General features: G+C 38.1%; 1 protein-coding gene across 5 annotated transcripts; it reads left to right on the forward strand.

Moving 5' to 3' along the window:
- Positions 1-380: 380 nt before the first annotated feature.
- uimc1 (ubiquitin interaction motif containing 1) lies at positions 381-14,514 on the forward strand. 5 transcript variants are annotated; one of them, XM_082140289.1, is made up of 18 exons: positions 381-735; positions 1,358-1,433; positions 1,538-1,665; positions 2,769-3,023; positions 4,232-4,738; positions 5,777-5,843; positions 6,626-6,663; positions 8,074-8,454; positions 8,583-8,831; positions 9,095-9,156; positions 9,756-9,871; positions 9,945-10,009; positions 10,121-10,349; positions 12,552-12,612; positions 12,710-12,818; positions 13,884-13,932; positions 14,052-14,097; positions 14,197-14,514. In XM_082140289.1, the coding sequence occupies exons 1-18, from the start codon at positions 628-630 to the stop codon at positions 14,363-14,365; spliced, it is 2,715 nt and encodes a 904-aa protein (XP_081996415.1). In that variant the 5' UTR covers positions 381-627; the 3' UTR covers positions 14,366-14,514. The 5 variants fall into 5 exon arrangements, with proteins under 5 accessions (XP_081996415.1, XP_081996414.1, XP_081996416.1 ...); XM_082140288.1 differs by having other exon boundaries at positions 5,777-5,819; positions 6,566-6,663; XM_082140290.1 differs by having other exon boundaries at positions 5,777-5,819.
- The last annotated feature ends 4,983 nt before the right edge of the window (positions 14,515-19,497 follow it).

A 19,497-nucleotide genomic window follows, 5' to 3' on the forward strand; every position in this document is an offset into this window, starting at 1 on the left:
CTATCTATGGATCTGTTTTTGATATTAGAAAAAAAATTATATTCATTGGAGTAAGTGGAGTGACTTAAAACCCTTATTTGGTTATTTTGCAAACAGCCCTTGAAACTTATTTTAAGTCTATAAAAATTCCCCTAAAGAAATATCTGGTAAATTAATTTATTTTTGTGATGTCCTTTAATTAAAATATTTGTATGTATTTTAGTATTGCATTTGCGTTTTTTGTTAAATGTCTTGAGAACCTATGGATTTTTTTTTTTTTTTTACATTTAAAATTCAGCGTCATGCGGCGACGTAATGACGTAAAAGAATCATTGAACCGGTTCTTTGAAACAAACCGGTTCACGGAAATGATTCGATCCAGCGCGCGCGCTCTCGGCTATGACGTAACGTCTTTCTTGGTCTCTCTTGGCTCACGTGACTCTAGTTTCGTCGCTTGTGAAAATTTCCTGGAATTGAAATCCTTGTTTTTCGAGCCTTTGACTGGACGAACTAACATTGTATTACCTGATATGAACATTGAACGCGTTCAGTAGAAGTTTCTGAGCAGTTAGCTGAGGTAGCGTCTCAGACAGCGTGTCAAAAGGTGTGTAAGTTAGAGAGAGGGAAAATTAATGTTATTGAGGTCGCATGATGCCCCGCCGGAAGCGCACACCGGATGAAAGCGGAAGAAGAGCTAAAGTCAGCAGAGTGGAGCACAATGAGGAGACCCTGGTCATATCTGATTCTGATCAAGAGGTACTGTGTACCACCTAGTGTGTGTGTGTGTGTTCGTTCGTTTAAAGGTTTGAGAGTTGGTTAAGTGGGAAAAACAGCAACTTCTCCTTTAAGAAATACCATTTTAACAATTGTTTCTGCTAAACATTGTTAGTACCACATATTTAGTAGTTTATCAATGTAGTTGGCTGTCTTGTGTTGTGCTCATTTCAATGCCAGTAACGTCACCAAATGGAATTGCAAAATGTATTGTTTTTGTTTTTCCAAACATTCTAGATATACAAAAATAATGTGCCCCTGTAATCTTTAATCAAAATAACTTCCCTTCCCTCTTGCAACAACTTCTCTTCTCTGATGATGTGAGGGCGGGACAACCTGTCACTCACATGCGATTGACCAATGGCAAACCACAACTATCCAATCAATTTCCCACGGACAAAATCAAGTCCCGCCCTAGATTTCTTCCTGCTCCAGAAGCCGTTTCACTCAGATATACATACAATAGTGAAGAAAAGACTATTGCAACTTCCGTTTCATGCGACTTTTATAACTATGACATTTTTAAACATAACTGTGGTTAATTTTAAATAAAAGGAATAAAATGACAATAAACCGACTTTAGATTTGACCTTTTTATCCTTAGGAGGACGATAGTCCCCTTAAACGGTCCTCTCGGACATCCCGGAGGAGACGAAGAGAGAACGAGTCCCAACTACGAGGTACCGCAACTCAAGATTTTCTAAACAAATCATAAATTGTGCCTGAAATATTAGGCGTACATCTCATTCAGACCCTTCTGTGCCTCAATTCTCTGAAAATTCAGAGATGACGGAAGAAGAGATGCTGCTCTTGGCCATGAGACTGAGCGCCCAGGAAGCGGAGAGCGCTGCTGCAGAGAGACGACAGCTGGAAGACAGCGAGATACAGAAAGCCATAGAAGAAAGTCTTCATGTTGGGGAAACACTTTTTCTCATAAAGGCTGGAATCCACTACACGACTTTTAAAAATGGGAACAGATTTTAAAGGGGACATATCATAAAAATCTGACTTTTTCCGTGTTTAAGTGCTATAATCGGGTCCCCGGTGCATCTACCAACCCGGCGCCGCCATTTGGTTTTCGCAAGCGATAACAGTGTAACCAGTTCTAACGCAAAGTTCGAGCAAAGCATGCAAACTGTTGTTGGCTGCACAGACAAGCACTGAACACTATTTGACCAAACCATTTCACAGCTGTCTTATAAAGACTTCATGGAACTGTGTCAACTTATGTAAAAGTTAAACATGCCGGTACATGCAAGTCGATGAGATGAATCAATGTAACTCCACAACAACTACATAAATGTATCCACTAACCATCCAGAAACATCCATGTGCGTCTAAAAGTTGCTACCTCTTCCTGAGTCTCTCGGTAAGGCTGCACTCCGCTATTGGTTATTTCTGGGATTTTGGATGAGGGAGATTCACGTTTTGTTATTGGCGGAGTATCCGAAGCCCATGTAAAGGATCAGCCGTCTTATGGAACGGAGGCGGAATAGAAGCTCATTTGCATTTAGGGACACAAACAAAATCGACGCGTTTTTGCTCATACCCAAAAAGGGGCAAATTTGACAAGCTATGATATATCATCTGTGGGATATTTTGTGCTGAAATTTCACCGACACATTCTGGGGACGCCATAGATTTATATTACATCTTGTGAAAAGGGGCATAATATGTCACCTTTAAAGCACTAGGCATCATACACTTGCTGACTTTCTAAATAGTTACAGAGAAAAACTGGCACCATGCACTAAACAACTGAGGATCACACACTACCAGACTTTCAAGTCATTCCAAAAACAACCAACATGCACTTCTGCTAGGAGATGCATGACACATGAAAACAATACGTGTTCTAAAATCGACTCAGACTTTGGGCACCTCGTGCAGACTGCAAATCGGGGAGGGTCTGTGCAAATGTGTAGTGGATTCCACCCTTAAGTCTCACAAGTCACAAGTCTCATACCAAAAGAGCAGAATGGCATTAATAAAAAATGCTGTGTGTGTTTCTGCAGGAGAGCGCTGTAAAAGACTCACAGGGTCAGGATGAAGCAGCCAGCTCTTCAGGTCAACCACAGCAGAATGTAGCAAATACAATATTGCACTTGAGACGAAAGCTGTCTTACCCCAGACAAGATCAGAGACACAGCGAGAATGAGAGGGAAAAGACTAGTCCGCTGCTGGAAATGCCTGATCTGTCACAGGTGACCTCCTCGCATCTTTCATCGAGGAGTTTAACTCAGGTCTCCAAGACTCCTGCTACCTCTCAGGTTAATTTTTATGAAATGGCTTCACATTATATATGTTTTCTTCTTAAACCTATAAAGCCTACTGTATCATATTTGATACCCAAATTTCCAAGGCCTCTAAATTGTCAAAATGATCTCAACCTTGCTTTTGTACGCAATCTATTATATACCTTCTTTCATCTGATTGATAGTTTATACTGTTTTAGCAAGTAAAAGGCCTTTTTTGCTGTATATGATACACAACAAAAATATGATACATATTCACAACACAACAAAAAAAAGGCTGAAGGTTCATTTAAAAATACAGTTTTTGGACTTATATTTCATACATGGTTAAAGGGATAGTTCACCCCCAAATTTTAATTCTGTCAATAATTTCTCACCCTCATGTCGTTCCAAACCTGTAAGACTTTGAATGAAGATATTTTTGATGAAATCTGAGAGCTTTCTGATCCCTCCATAGGCAGCAACGTCATTGCAACTGTCAAGACCCAGAAAGGTAGTAAAGATATTGTTAAAATAGTCCATGTGACTACAGTGGTTCAACCTTAATGTTATGAAGCGACGAGAATACTTTTTGTGCGAAAAAACACATGAAAATACCACTTTATTCACAATCTCTTCTCTTCCACGTCATTCTCCTACGCTGTTGGCGTAGTGTAAACAGTGCAGCGCTTTCTGGTTCTACGTCAGAACATCGACTCAATATTGGCTATACTAGCTCCTGCGTCAGCATCACACGCATGTGTCGTTGCGCTCACGTGACCAGCGTCGGCCAATGGTGAGGTGGCGTTCTTGCGTAGAACCCGGAAGCGCTGCACTGTTTACACTACGCAAATAGCGTAGTAGGAGATCTGACACAGAAGAGAAGAAATTGTTTAATAAAGTCGATTTTGTTTTTTGCGCACAAAAGTATTCTTGTCACTTCTTAACCAAATTTTTTTTAACCACTGTAGTCACATGGACTATTTTAACTATGGTATGTCTTTACCTTTCTGGGCCTTGAAAGTTGCAATGACGTTGCTGCCAATGGCTGGTTCAGAAACCTCTCAGATTTCATCAAAAATATCTTCATTTGTGTTCCGAAGATGAACGAAGGTCTTACGGGGTTGGAACAACATGAGGGTGAGTAATTAATGAAGTTGTTTAATTTTTGGCTGAACTATCCCTTTAATTATAAAAATATTAACCTTCCCCTTTGTTTCCCACATGTTGATGCATATTCCCAGGACAAGACCTCAGATAAACTGACAGTCATCAGCGACACTCCAGAGGATGAGCTCTTCAAATCCAAGTCCCAGTTGTCCCCTGTCTTCCCCAGGCATCGCAGCTTCATTCGCCAGCCTATAGTGTGTGTGGAGAAACTGAGTCAGGAACTCATCCCGGGGAGCGCAGGCTCGATAAACTTTCACACAGAGGACAGCACTGCCACTTCCACCTGCGCCGACAGGTTTCTGTCCCCACAGAAGGATTCACCTCTTTCCAAATGGCCCGTCTTCACTCAGGATTGCTTCAAACCAACAAGGGATCTGCCAGAGGACAAAGATGGCCAATCAAATGCTAACGGGAAGGAAGACGATACTCAAATACCTGATGAAGACACTCCTTTACCAACACAGCTAAGCCAAGGTTTGAGCACAGATCCAGATTCGTGCCTTTCACCTTCTAGAAGATCCCAGAAATCAAGCCCCAAATGTGTGCCCAAAAACAGCAATGAAGACGTCACTGAAACAAGTGTAAGTAGGACAGCTTAAAACTATGTAGATGTTTATCAGTTACGCTACTGTTCAACCGTTTGGGATTACTATGAATTTTTTTTTTTTTTAAAGAAATGATTTTATTTAGCACGGATCAAAAGTGAGTTAAGACTTAATAATGTTACAAAACTTTTCTATTTCAAGTAAATGTTGTTCTTTTAAACAGTAAAGTAAATGTATCACGGTTTCCACAAAAATATTAAGTACCACAATTGTTTTTAACATTTAACACAAAAAAAATTTTCTTACGCACCAAATCAGCATATTAATCAGAATGATGGAAGGATCATGTGACACTAAAGACTTGAGTAATGATGCTGAAAATGTTGCTTTACCATCACAGGAATAAATGATGATTACGCTTGAAATGAAAAGTGGATTTTAAATTGTAAGAAATTCAGAATCATACGGTTTTTACTGTATTTTGATCAAATAAATGCAGTATTGGTGAGCATAAGAGACTTCTTCCAAAAACATTAAAAAGTCTCACCAACCCCTAACATTTGAACGATAGTGTGTATATTCTTCAGAGAGCTTCATTCTAATCCCATTCACATGTTTTTTGTAAAGACTAGTTCTATTTTATCAGGTTTTGACTGGATTAAAGGCCAATTCACACCAAGGATGACAACTATAACAATAAAAATATAGTTTTAAAAATCGTTCTATAATCAGAACGTTATTCTGCATTGGTGTGTGGATAGTTATCGTTCATGGTGTCAACAGGCCTTAATCCTCTGTAATGCATGTTCTAATCATTTTTATTTCAAAGATTTAACTTGTAATGACACAATTCTGCTCTTGGAGAGCTACCCAAGAAGGTATTATGTGTAAAAATAGTGTAGTATCTGTAAAATCCTCGACCTACTATGTTACCCATACGTTCTCATTCTGTATAGGATACATAAAATGTGAATTGGGATTCGCTCGAGATCTTCAGAGATGAGATTGAACGTCCCTGACTCTATCTATCATCTCTATTTGTGTTCTAACTCTATTGTGTTATCATTTTAACAGAAAACTCCTGACCAAAAGCAAGTGGAGGATCAAACCACTCAGGGTGAGAATGTAAAATCTGACACTGGTATGTTGTTTCTTACACTCCTCCTCTCTACTGTGGCCATACTGGCAATGTTTGCTCTATTTACTCTGAGACATATGGCCTACAACCAAGAGTTTACAATTTTCAACTTGCCATCTTTGTCTGATGCTGCCACACAAATATAGATTAACTTGCATAGTTCATTTCTAAGTGGTACTTTGGGGATGTATAGTCATGTCAAACGAAGTGCTTAGTGTTGAGAATAGAAATGACAGTTTGATTGTGAGTTCTGGCAATAGAAAAGCATTTACTTTATGCTTCAAGTTGCATGTGTGGTTGACCCACTGTTGCTGCAAGACTGAGCTGTGTTTTGTAGTATTCGTCACCACACAGAGCGAGTTTGGTTCCTGCCGACAGGGCCTGACAAGTTATTGGGTTCTCTGTGCGATGGTTCCATACAAATGTTAATTCAGCAAGGCCAATTATTCTGCCTTTGTAAAGAAAAATTATATAAAAGTTGAAAAGCTCCTATTGATATACTCTACCATTAATCATTTTATATAGAGTGACTGTAAAAACATGTATAATGTTAGAAAATATAATTGCTGTTCTTTTAAACTTTCTGTTTATCAATGTAAGAAGTCTGACCAGAGGCTTCTTTCCCTAACATGTAAAAAATATATATTTTGAACGGTAGTGCACAATATCTGTGCTTCTGAACACTTGGGTTCACCCTAATCATTTCATCATGTGTTAAACTGCAGAAAAAGCTCCAAACCAGTCTTGGAATGAAATTACCAGTCACATGGTCTTGCATTTAGCAGATGATGATGATGATGAAGAAGATGATGGCAGTGATGAGGTAGGCAGGATACTGTACTTTAAAGTTAACAGTTTGTAAATTTAAAACAGCTGCATGTTAATGCACAAGGATATTATTATATTAATCAGTATTTGAATGTATTCCGATTAGGGCTGGGCGATATATCGATATATTTTTGAAATGCGATATGGAATTAGACCGTATCACATATATCGATATATGAAACACCTCAGAAAAACGGACTTTCTTGTCCTGTCAGCCGTTATCCTGTACTCGTAGCTCAACACACTCAATTGCACGCGCAAATGCGTCGGCGTGCGCTGTATCGCCTCACTGTATATAAAGTGCAAAAGAAACTACGAGCATGCAACGCCGTTACGTTGTAAATAACACGAAATAAAAGTAATGCAGGTATGATTTTCATTCTATTCTATTCACCAGGAGTTTCCATGTTTCATTAACAGTTATTGTTAATATTTTGTATTCACCATGGTAACTGTCGTTTCCATATTAACCCCAAAATGCCACTATTTTTCTTTGTGTTATTTTTTATATTTTTATAACAAACTACAGTTAACAAAAACTAGTTTGGGACTGCTATTTAATAGATTTAGCATAGGCCTAATGTTTATTTATTAGTACTAGTCTTTACTATTAGTCATATTCTTACAATTTATGTTAAGTAAAGGGGAAAAGTACTTGTGTGTGTAACACATTTTGTGTAAACGTGTTATAATTTGCCTATATATATATATATATATATATATATATATATATATATATATATAATGTATGAATGTATGTATGTATGCATGTTATATAAATTATAACATGTTTACACAAAATTTGTTTATATATATATATTCAATGTAACCTTTGATAATCATAATTAATAAATCACAATTCCAAGGGAATAATCGGCAATTATGATTTATGTCATAATCGTGCAGACCTAAGGTGAAGAAACCTGTTTATTATTCATTTGATTTTGCAACTGTTCACTGAAATAGCCAGTTTCAATAAAACTACTTGTGACATGTCATATTTGGCTTTGACTTTGACTGAACATTTGCTCTCACTTTGCGGAAAAAATATCGGGATATATATCGTATATCGATATTCAGCCTAAATATATCGGGATATGACTTTTGGTCCATATCGCCCAGCCCTAATTCCGATTATGTAAGCCCCTTGTAAGCACAATATTGCCATAACCAGATACCGCTAATGTTCTGGTTTCTAGAAATTTGAATCTCCCATATGCCTGTATTCAGAATTTTGGGTCAAAATATCCACATAAATGAACATTCACTTGTATCAGTGCATGTCCAAAAAATATAATATGTGCATGTCTTAGATTATTGGGAATATGCTGATTACAAAAATATTCCAATAGCTACATATAAACATCCAGGTTTAACCAGAATTGGAAAATGTTGTCATTTGCAGGTTCTCTTCCCAAGCCCGGTCAAGAAGATTTCAGTCAGGCCAATCAGGACTAAGCTTTCTCCAAACCAGTCCTGTATCTCTTCAGCTACCATCACCCTCGATCCTTCCACACAAGACACACAAATGTCTCGGTCTGTCCTGGAGGAGGACTCAAGAGCGTCCAAAGGTGCTGAATCCCAAACCTCTGACCGTAAACCTACACATACGTCAGTGGGAAAAGGACCATGCACGATCTCCTACTACTGGGGAGTGCCTTTCTGTCCCATGGGTCAAAGCCCGGACGAGTACACACGTGTGATCATGTGTCAGATGGAGGTGTACGAGAAGAGCCTGAAGGAGGCCCAGCGAAAGCTGCTGCGCAAAGCAGATTGGGGGCAGCCGGTGAGTGACATCAACTGTCAAAACGTCGCATTACAGCGTTTATAGGAACAATCTGAAACTGATCAGCTTTCCTTATGAATATTCCTCAATCCTCAAGATTGCCAAATTATACATTTGTTTGTTTTTAGGTGTTGCCTGGGTCCTCAGAGAGGCCGTTCGCTGGGAGGAGATGGAAGCGCAACAGAGCTCCTCAGCTGTCAGAGGATGAGGAGGAGAATGGAGAAGAGGGAGGGAAGGAAAAGAACAGAAAAGCGGTAGAAGAAGCGAGGGAGGAAGAAAGGCAGGGGTCTGTGGTGGGGTCACAGGAGGAGGCTGAGGGAGGACAGAGCGAAACATACGTTGTCGTGTCTTCTCCGGAGACAAAAGATGAGCAGGTAGTGAGTATACTGGTTTTGTTATTATTGTAATCTCTATATCAGGCTGATTGTTTAGATCTAGGGATGTCGGTGTCGTGTGAAATGATCCGATTTTGTTGTCAGAACTAGAATTTCAGCATGTCTGCTTGGATCCATGGCTCTAAGTAGCTTTGTAGGGTTTTGTTTTTAGTGTAATACCATTATCAACCACAAGATGACACTCCAGTTATTGACTATAACAAAGACAGCACCTGTTGCTGATATCTTGTTTGCCTTCTCAACAGGAAAAAAGCCCTTTCCTCAGCCAAGAGGAGCCTGTAACTGCAGCTGCGAATAGATCTTTCAGGTAAAATACAGTGTAGTTCTGGAGTTTCCACCACTGTGGCTTTTCCACCAATTATGTCACACATTCTACCCTTTGAAAGAACTAGATGACATACTTATGTCAGAAGCACACAGTCAGCACCACATTTAAAAAGGCTATATCAGTAACACTTTACTTAAAGCCTTTATGTGAATGCATTATAAAAGTATTTTTAATATATGAATTATGCCTTGTAATGCATTGAATGGTCTAATATACTTAAAACTTTTAAGGGTCTGCAAGTTAAAAAGACACAAGACATGTATTATGTTACAAAAGATTTATATTTAATTTATTAATTATGTTTAATATATTTAAGATTTATATAATAAATGCTTTTCTTTTGAACCTCCTGTTATAATAGTATAATATAAATGTATTGTATATCATTTACATTTGTTTTATTGCATATGTACCCATTTTATTTTTCTCATTTTTTATATACAGTATTTGAAGGAATAGTTGGCATAGAACTGAAAGATTTACTCAAAGTGATGAAGTGGATGGTGCTGAAGCTCTAAAAAAGGACAAGTAACATCATAAAAGTATTATAAAGCTGGCCTATCGCATCTCATTGACAGGAAGAAAACTCCGTGGGATATTTCAGATGAAACTCAAATAAAGGGTCCAGCTGAGCAAGAGGAACAGGAAGCCCAGACTCATGAGGGTTGTGACGAGGATGAGATAGTTTGTCCAGGTAAGTGACTCTTCAGTAGATGATGAAAGCCTTTCCTGTGGCATAAACATAATTCGGTTGAATGTGAATACAGAGACTCAGATGACTGGAAACAGCTCACCCGAGCTAATGATCACCAGTCCCGCCAGTCCCGCACAGGTACAGTAGCACTATACAAACACACAGGCAGCATCCTTAAAGAAATACACTTTTTATTTACAAGCAGATTGAAGGACCTTGTAATTGTGAGAGAGCTTGCCTTGTTCACAGCCCCAGTCTCACGCTGCCAGCGACGTGATGGAGGTGGAGGAGGGAGAAGGTGCGTCTGTGGCAGCGGAGGAGATGATGGAGCAGGAGATCTATCCAGCAGAAGCTGCTCCTCCTCTCGGTCAGAGGATGGAGTGTCCCATGTGCTCTAAACTCTTCCCCATCAGCAGGATCGAGATCCACGCAGCTTACTGTGACGGCGAAGCAGACCAGCAGGAAGAACAATCACAAGGTCACCTTTATTTATAGAGCGCTTTATACCATGCAGATTGTTTCAAAGCAGGGTTAAACAGGAAAATATTGATTCAGTGATGGAAATGAAAGACAATAGTAAAGTCATTATTGAGCTGAAATCAGTTCTGAGATTATTCAGTTTCGGTGCAAGTATGAAATGAGTTCAATTCAGCTATAAAGCAGCTCTGTAGAAACAGTGATGTCATCGTCTAGCTAAGTTCGGTTCTCATCCAATAGTGTCAGTACAGTCAAATCAGTAATATTGCTGAATATTATGTGTGAAGTATGTATGCTGAATATAATAATATTCAGTATGCAAATAGATCTAGGGAAGAAGATCAATCATATTCATTATGCAAATATTATGATTATTATAATGGACTCCATGCACAATCACGTTCGCATTTAACATCAGTGTCCATCGTGACTTCCGGTGCTGTGCTGGGTATGGAGATTTAGCACAAAATTAAATCTTCAGGAAGTGTCACATAACAGGACAAATTAACATTGATCCGATCCACCTTCACATTAAAGGTTTTACGCATCTAGGATTTATTACTAAAACGTTATGGTTATACTTAAAGCCACACTAAGTAGAAATTGTGTTTTTGTCAAACAGCGACCCCTAGAGTCGCTGTGGAATACTTGCACTGTCGTAAATTATATTATAAAAATTTTACATGATTGCAGCTAAATCACAAGTAAATAGTCTATAGTCTAGGCCTACTGTATAATTTAATTTGTGTTGTTTTTATTGGAATGTAAACATTACAAAATGCCAGATAACATCAATTAAGTTAAATGTACGTCGCATTATTTCATAACATTGGCCGTTATGATGTCATTAGACATGATTATTGCAATTTATCATAATAGTTTGCAAATTGTGCTCGTTTACACTATTTACAACCTCTACGTTAGGCTTATTTATGATAATTATGTGAGATATTGAAAGCTCTTCTCATGATAATCGCAGGAATCAACATCAAACGGCGTTGTCTGATATCCGTCACACCTCACAACACCTGAGTTCAGCTGGCAAACTAATTCGTGAGGCATAGCTATCTGATTTATCAAAACGATTCCATTTACACCTGGTCACATAAATGTATTTTTGCGAAACGGATTTAAAACTCGATCTTCAATTCTTGCGCTTTATGCAGATTTAATGGAGTGCACGTCACCAACAGCAACAGATATGAGCTGCATTTTATAGATCATCAGCTAAAATTTCAAAATCAAAGACCGCAATAAGAGAGAGCAGTAACAGCCCTGGTAAGATCATTTCGTTTCTTTACTTTTAATGATGAAGATTGTGTGTTAAGCGTCTGCGACTTACTTTCACTTTGATTTGCGATAGTTTGCACATTGGCTTGATGCAGTTGCTCATCTGCGGTGATGCGTGTTCCAGCGCGTCGTCATATCTGGATATAACATAATAGCCTATACAACGCTCTCACACATTTTTTTTAATTAATTTTTTAGCATTTTTGGGAGGAGTACAATTTACATATGTGGTTTCAAAAACCATATGCATTTACACTTGTCCAGTTTCGTCTGGAATGCGTCTCAGATCTCCTCCTGAAGTGGTTTGAGGGATCGGATTCAAATCCGTCTCAAATGCGTTTCGGAGGGCATTTAAACCTGGACTTTTCACGATCGGATAGCTATCCGATCTGAGAAAATGCATGAAGTGGCCAGGTGTAAACAACCCCCATGACAAAAACATACGCACGAAAGCCGAAAACAAACGCTGGTTGGCCTCTCACGTCCAAATTTGACGAAGTGGTGGTGGAAGTGACGTATGCCGTAAAGCAGTCGAATTTTGTAGTTCTTTTTGTGCTCTGGTTACTACCCGAACCCCGAAGTTACATAGTGCCAGTAAAAGCGATACAGACCCTGTCAGGCTATGGCAGACGTGTCATTCAACCTATTGTAAGTCGATGTACCATCACAAGGATCTTGGAAATATATTATGAAGGTTGAAAAGTTACATAGTGTCGCTTTAAATGTTAATAATGTATTAATATATAATGTAATTATTTGTAATCAACAGTTATTAGACATATGACAGAAAGAGTTCGCTTAGCACTGAGATATTAGTGGAAATACATATGCAGTCGGTGTGCATAGAGTCTATTGAGATATTTGTGGAAAAGGTCAATAAATTTGTGAAATGAAATATTTAATTTTATTATAGTTGTTGCCCGACGGAAGAGGACCAGAGGAAATTTAACAGAGGCATCTCAGCGATCTGGCAAGTAGGTGAAGCAAACATGAACATGTTGAGAATAAATTACAATAGTAGTGTCATAAAAGACACGACACACTGTCTTTTAATGGTCATTTTCTTCACAGATCAGCGGAGATGGAGAAGTGCTACCTGTGTCAGGAGTTGTTTTCTGCCCAGGAGTATCCAGAACATGTTGAGTCGTGCTTTAAAAAGAAAGACCCGGGAACTAATCAGGTGACCGTTACATACTGAAACAAGTATGCTTACTCATCATTTTTAAATGTTTAGCGTTCTCTGAAAGGATTTGTATTGTGTCAGGGCTCGACATTGTCTTTTCACGTTCTTGTCCTTTTGGACAAGTAAATCGGTCATTCACTTGTCCGAGTAAAACATTTGCTTGTCTGGAATTTATTTATATTTTTTGTGTTGTAAATATAACTTATTCTGAAGCAATATTCTCATCACTGTTCAGTCACGTTGACATATTTAAATCTGCATATTTAGGATATTTTCACCTTTATAAAGGGCATTTTTCCCCTCTAATATTATAAATATATGCTTTATCTTTCATTTTAAATTCTTAAATTTGATCAATAAATTAAATTAGAAATAAAAGACACTATAGGGCTGTTACCGATCAAATTGAATAATTTACCCTGAAAAATTACTACTGCTTTAAATAATGTTATGAGATTGTTTTAAAATATTTTTTTTAATATACAAATAAGAAATGTTGGAAAGAATGATACTTTTAAACACTAAACCGTCTTAATGAAGTGAGTTATTCATTCAATTCGTTCAATGGGTCATTGAATCTTTGGCTCAACCGTCTAAAATCTAAGTGACTTAATATTAATTACTTGTTTATTTAACTGTCATATTAAATCAGTGTCACATTTTCAGTTATGATGTTATTCACACTCTTGGTCGTGTGATGTTGCTTAACTGTATTTAACTGTACTGTTTTTTTACCGCAGTATGTTAACTGAGTTTCTTTTGTATGTGCTGTGCTCATTTGTTTCCATTTCTCCTCTTCTCGATAGCGCAACCTGGTTACCGTCAGTACATTATTAATGTTATATTATTATCCACTATCAATCGGCACTTATGCTAAATGAATGCAGAATCGTTCTCGCAATTTGATGATTCCCTAGTTATTTTGTTATTGCCGTTTTAATCCAAGCTACTTGTCCGGTCGGGGCAATTATAACTCTCTTTCAAAAATCCACTCGTCCCAGACAAGCGTTAATGTCGAGCCCTGTGTTTGTATCAAGTTTCATTATTGTAGTGTTTTTGCAGGAAAACGGCCTACTTTCTGCTCTGGAACGGACAGAACGGAGACCCACTGGTGTGTAATATTGATTTACATTTATTGAATACATTTGCATATTGATTGAATTTCTGCTGTTTATGCCAGTAAAGCTTGAGCGATGAGGCTTTTTATTATATTTAATTCTTCACTTTCAGGCAGTGATGAACCTGGACCATCTGATGTTTCTACAAAGAGCAGCTGGTACAATTTCAATATTGTTTGCTAAACATTGTATGTGCATATGCCTTTAATTTTTCCCCCATTAAATCAGCACTGATCATTTCATGAATGCTTCCCCAGCGGTCTTGCCGATCCTGCGGTGACAGGGACGTCTGAAAGGGTAGACTCCTCGTCGATGACTTCCTGTCCCAGTAACACCTTCAGTCCTCGATCAGAAAACACCGACTGCCTTATTGACTCCTCTAAGAACAGCCTAAGACTCTCAAGAAAAAGAAAATTCAAAAGATAGTGTCGACGTGCTTTTAGTAACACTGGTGTCTGTGCTTTTCAATGCCTCTCCATTTCTATGGCTTTTTATAAAATGAAAAATACACAAATTTATATATTTAAAGCCTTTGTTGTGTTATAAATGTGTATTAAATAATATTGACAGCTCAAGTGTCTGTTTTTAACCTATCAAACATAACTTCTGCCAGTGCCCTTTTCTTCAGTGAAATTTCACGATCGGAGTTTCACACGAGGGAGAAAAAGTTCCCCACGCATATGAAAGAAAGTTGCTTGGTTTAAAATTGAGCGGTGCTTCATCGAAATGTTTGTGAGCGCACACCTTTACAGCAATCTTTTCTTTACATTTTCATTGAGAAGCTGGCAAATATTTACCATGTCGTTTTCTGAATGTTCCTTCTAAAGTGCTGGGTATATTTCAAGTGCTTACAGTGTTCTCTAAACATGCTATTCAGTCTCCGACCGGATGAACTACAGGTTGACTAGAAATATTTAAGCCACGTGGAATGAAGTAATGCAACATTAATATGCCATTCTGGTTTCGTTTTAGTTGGATATACACACACACACTCAGGATCAGAGGTTTGGAATAAGCAGTGTGTGATTTTTGTATTGTGGAATGGCAGCGCCATCTTGTGGTATTTGTATGATATAGCACTTCGTAATTTCTTTTATATTTCCTTACACTTTTTCCAACATTGATAATAACTGAGGATCAAATCAGCATATAGAAGCATATTGGATCATGTGACACTGAAGACTGGAGTAAAGAAGGTGAAAATTCAGATGATGATAGAAGAATTGGTCTGTGTTTTCATGCTTTCCCCCTGCACATGTGCAAATGTCCTCAAAGAAAAGAGAGAATATGGAGGGAAACAGGAGGAATGTATGTCACACAGTGAGGGAGGGGGTGACGTCTCTGTGGGACACTTTGTATTGAAACTGTGACCCAGTTATGTGGGATTCATGAGAATGTCCTAAAGTATGGACAGAACAAGTTTTCTGCACTCCATATCTACAGTGGAAAATAAAATGTGACTGAGGTAAATCAATTTGAAGGTCCAATACATTGAAGTTTTTAACTAGTAAATGTTTTAATGACGCTTTTTCTGTTTGATTTTAGTACAATAAGGCTCAATGTTAATGCATTAGTTGCAGTATATATGATAATGTAATTAGTTGATGAATTAGTATTCCTGATGTAATGTAACAACATGTATAGCATTAATTAATCTACTTTATAGATAGGTTAGGTTAATTATAAATGCAACATTGTTCATTGTTAATTCATGTTCATCCATAAAACATGAACTCATAATAATTGACACAACTTGAAATGTCAAAAATGCATCAGTAAACGCTGTATATGCATTAACTAAAAATTAATGTAAACAAATTGAAGATTTTTGAAAAGTTTTATGATTATTTTATGTTTAAATAAAGAAAATATTTAATCAAATGTATTAAATAAACACAACTGACATAAAGAGACAATATGTGTAAAATAATAACGGTTATGATGCTTGCAGGCATTATTTGCAAAGCCTCAAAACAAGTTCCCATGTGATTTGACACTGAAATATGCGAATATTGTCTCGGTATCTGCTGGAGAGGATCTGTATGTGTATGATTATGTAGAAATTCTTGGAAATGCTCCAACCTCATTTCATCTTAAAAAACAAAGAACGTTTGGGTTTAGAGTGTGATACACATACAAAAATAATTAGGAAAACTTGGTGCACATAATCTTTGAAAGAAGCCTGCACTTCACACATTTTATGTTCAAAAAAATCAAACATTATAAACCATCCCTGCTAAAAAACAAACAGCTAAAACAAGCTAGGCTAGTTAGCTGGTTTAAGCTACAAGTAGCTGGTTTTGCTGGGCTCGGCTGGTTTTAGAGGGGTTTTGGCCATTTGTTTAGCTGCCCAAACTGGTGTTCTGCTGGTTTTAGCTGGTCTCGGCTGGTTTTAGAGTGGTTTTGGCCATTTGTCTAGCTGCCCAAACTGGTGTACTGCTGGTTTAAGAGGGGTTTTGGCCATTTGTTTAGCTGCCCAAACTGGTGTTCTGGTTTTAGCTGGTCTCGGCTGGTTTTAGAGGGGTTTTGGCCATTTGTTTAGCTGCCCAAACTGGTGTTCTGCTGGTCTCGGCTGGTTTTAGAGGGGTTTTGGCCATTTGTTTAGCTGCCCAAACTTGTGTACTGCTGGTTTTAGAGGGGTTTTGGCCATTTGTTTAGCTGCCCAAACTGGTGTTCTGCTGGTTTTAGCTGGTCTCGGCTGGTTTTAGAGGGGTTTTGGCCATTTGTTTAGCTGCCCAAACTGGTGTTCTGCTGGTCTCGGCTGGTTTTAGAGGGGTTTTGGCTATTTGTTTAGCTGTCCAAACTGGTGTTCTGCTGGTTTTAGCTGGTCTCGGCTGGTTTTAGAGGGGTTTTGGCCATTTGTTTAGCTGTCCAAACTGGTGTTCTGCTGGTTTTAGCTGGTCTCGGCTGGTTTTAGAGGGGTTTTGGCCATTTTTTAGCTGCCCAAACTGGTGTTCTGTTGGTTTTAGCTGGTCTCGGCTGGTTTTAGAAGGGTTTTGGCCATTTGTTTAGCTGGCCAAACTGGTGTTCTGCTGGTTTTAGAGGGGTTTTGGCCATTTGTTTAGCTGCCCAAACTGGTGTACTGCTGGTTTTAGCTGGTCTCGGCTGGTTTTAGAGGGGTTTTGGCCATTTGTTTAGCTGGCCAAACTGGTGTTCTGCTGGTTTTAGCTGGTCTCAGCTGGTTTTAGAGGGGTTTTGACCATTTGTTTAGCTGGCCAAACTGGTGTTTTGCTGGTTTTAGCTGGTCTCGGCTGGTTTTAGAGGGGTTTTGGCCATTTGTTTAGCTGCCCAAACTGGTGTTCTGCTGGTTTTAGCTGGTCTCGGCTGGTTTTAGCCATTTTTTTAGCTGGCCAAACTGGTGTTCTGCTGGTTTTAGCTGGTCTCGGCTGGTTTTAGCCATTTTTTTTTTAGCTAGCCAAACTGGTGTTCTGCTGGTTTTAGAGGAGTTTTGACCATTTGTTTAGCTGGCCAAACTGGTGTTCTGCTGGTTTTAGCTGGTCCCGGCTGGTTTTAGACATTTTTTTAGCTGCCCAAACTGGTGTTCTGCTGGTTTTAGCTGGTCTCGGCTGGTTTTAGAGGGGTTTTAGCCATTTTTTTAGCTGCCCAAACTGGTTTTCTGCTGGTTTTAGCTGGTCTCGGCTGGTTTTAGCCATTTTTTTTTAGCTAGCCAAACTGGTGTTCTGCTGGTTTTTGAGAAGTTTTGACCATTTGTTTAGTTGGCCAAACTGGTGTTCTGCTGGTTTTAGCTGGTCCAACTAAATAAATTAGCCAAAACCCCTCTAAAAGCAGCCAAGCAGCTTGGGCTGTTTTTAGCTGTGTTGTTTCAGCAGAGGCTCTTGCTTTTGTCACTTGTGTGTTTATCAAGTTTTTGTCAGTTGATTCACACTTCCATCATACACATATTACTTCACACGCTTTTTGAACATGCTCATGTTTGTCAATGTGATATTGTGACGCATATTTTATTCTGGGGGGAAAAAAACAGCTGAAACAAAGGCTTTTGTGTTGTTAAATTTGGAACAGATTTTAGTTCTGGCTTAAAGGATTTTATTTTACAGCAATAAGACTTTATGGACTCGTGAAAGGAAACTCAGAGGAGTTAAACAGGTCTAGTTGTGTTCCATTATCGGCCCAGCACTTCTGCTACTATTTGGCAGAAGCCCAGAATCCTTGTGGCCTCGCACAGCCTCGAGAAGTTGAGCAAAACAAGGAAGCTCATGAGTTGTTAATACTGAGTAGTATTTCTTGCAAGATTGCAAACTAAAACATGAAGTGTCATATTTCAGATTTCACTGCCAAGAGAGAAAGGAAAAACCCCTGCAATAAGTATGTTGACATTTGAGCTAAATCTGATTTCAGGATGCCACAAACTTCCTGAGAAAGCTTGCTTTTCCACCGGGTCAAGGTCGGTTTTAAAAGAAAATTCAGGCAGACCGTCCCATAACTCAAAAGTACCATTGCTATGTTTCTTTGTCCAGTTTGTGTTCCAGTCATTTTAGACACTTCCTGTGGAGTGTTTCCTCTCTCTAGCTGCTGCCTATAGAGTTCTGTTTGTTTTTGGTATTATATCATTTTCTTCGCCTAAATTAGTTTAAATACTTCAACATCCCACCCTGGTGGTCTTGTATTACTCCAATTGCTATTGTTTTTCTTCAAAGATTCCATAAATTTAGCTCAATAATGCATTTTCCACTTTTGCCTGATTAGCATTCTTAGAACCTGCCATTGGTTCGACAAACAAGTAGCCCCGCCTCCAAATCGTGCCATTGGTTGAGCCAGTTTACAAAATACTTTAATAGCTTTGATTGTAAATGAGTTTATCATAGAGGTCAATAAAAAAAAAAACATTATTATTATCACCAAATGTAAAAGTATATACGCCAAAACAAGCTATTAGCATGCATGCTAAAATATAGGCTATACTTAGCATTTCAGCTTCTCTCTCTCTCTCACCTTGTGAGAAAGATGTAGTATACACTTTGGAGTACATTTAAAAAACTATTTAGAAAAATAATATAGGCTACTTTCAATAAATAAACTTAAGTGTGAATAGAATGTAATGTTTTGGAGACTTGTTGTAAATTTATATTAAATGTAATTAGGCTAGTTGAAATTACTGCTTTTGACCCACTTTTAGCACATTCAAAGTATATAAACTTTAAATGTGATAATAAAAAAAAAACATACAATAGTTAAAATGATAAAGTAGCCTACTTTACATGTTGCTTTGGTAAACAGATCAAAATGAGTGTAGTTATTTAAAGCATGACAAAAGATTATGAAAACAATTATTTAAAATGTACTTTAAAGTAAACATTTAAATTTGACATTATTGCAAGGTGCAAAGTGTAGGCTTGAGTGAAGAAAAAGGAATGAAAGTGTACTTTTTAAGTAATTAATAATAATTTGTTACATTTATATAGCGCTTTTTCTGAGACCTCAAAGCGCTTTACATAGAAGGGGGGAATCTCCTCAACCACCACCAATGTGCAGCATCCACTTGGATTTAAGTACACTTAAATGGCCTTTTATTGATGTGCAATTACATTGTTTTTGCC

Source organism: Leuciscus leuciscus (genome assembly GCF_965113295.1).
Source record: "Leuciscus leuciscus genome assembly, chromosome: 16".
NCBI lineage: Eukaryota > Metazoa > Chordata > Actinopteri > Cypriniformes > Leuciscidae > Leuciscus > Leuciscus leuciscus.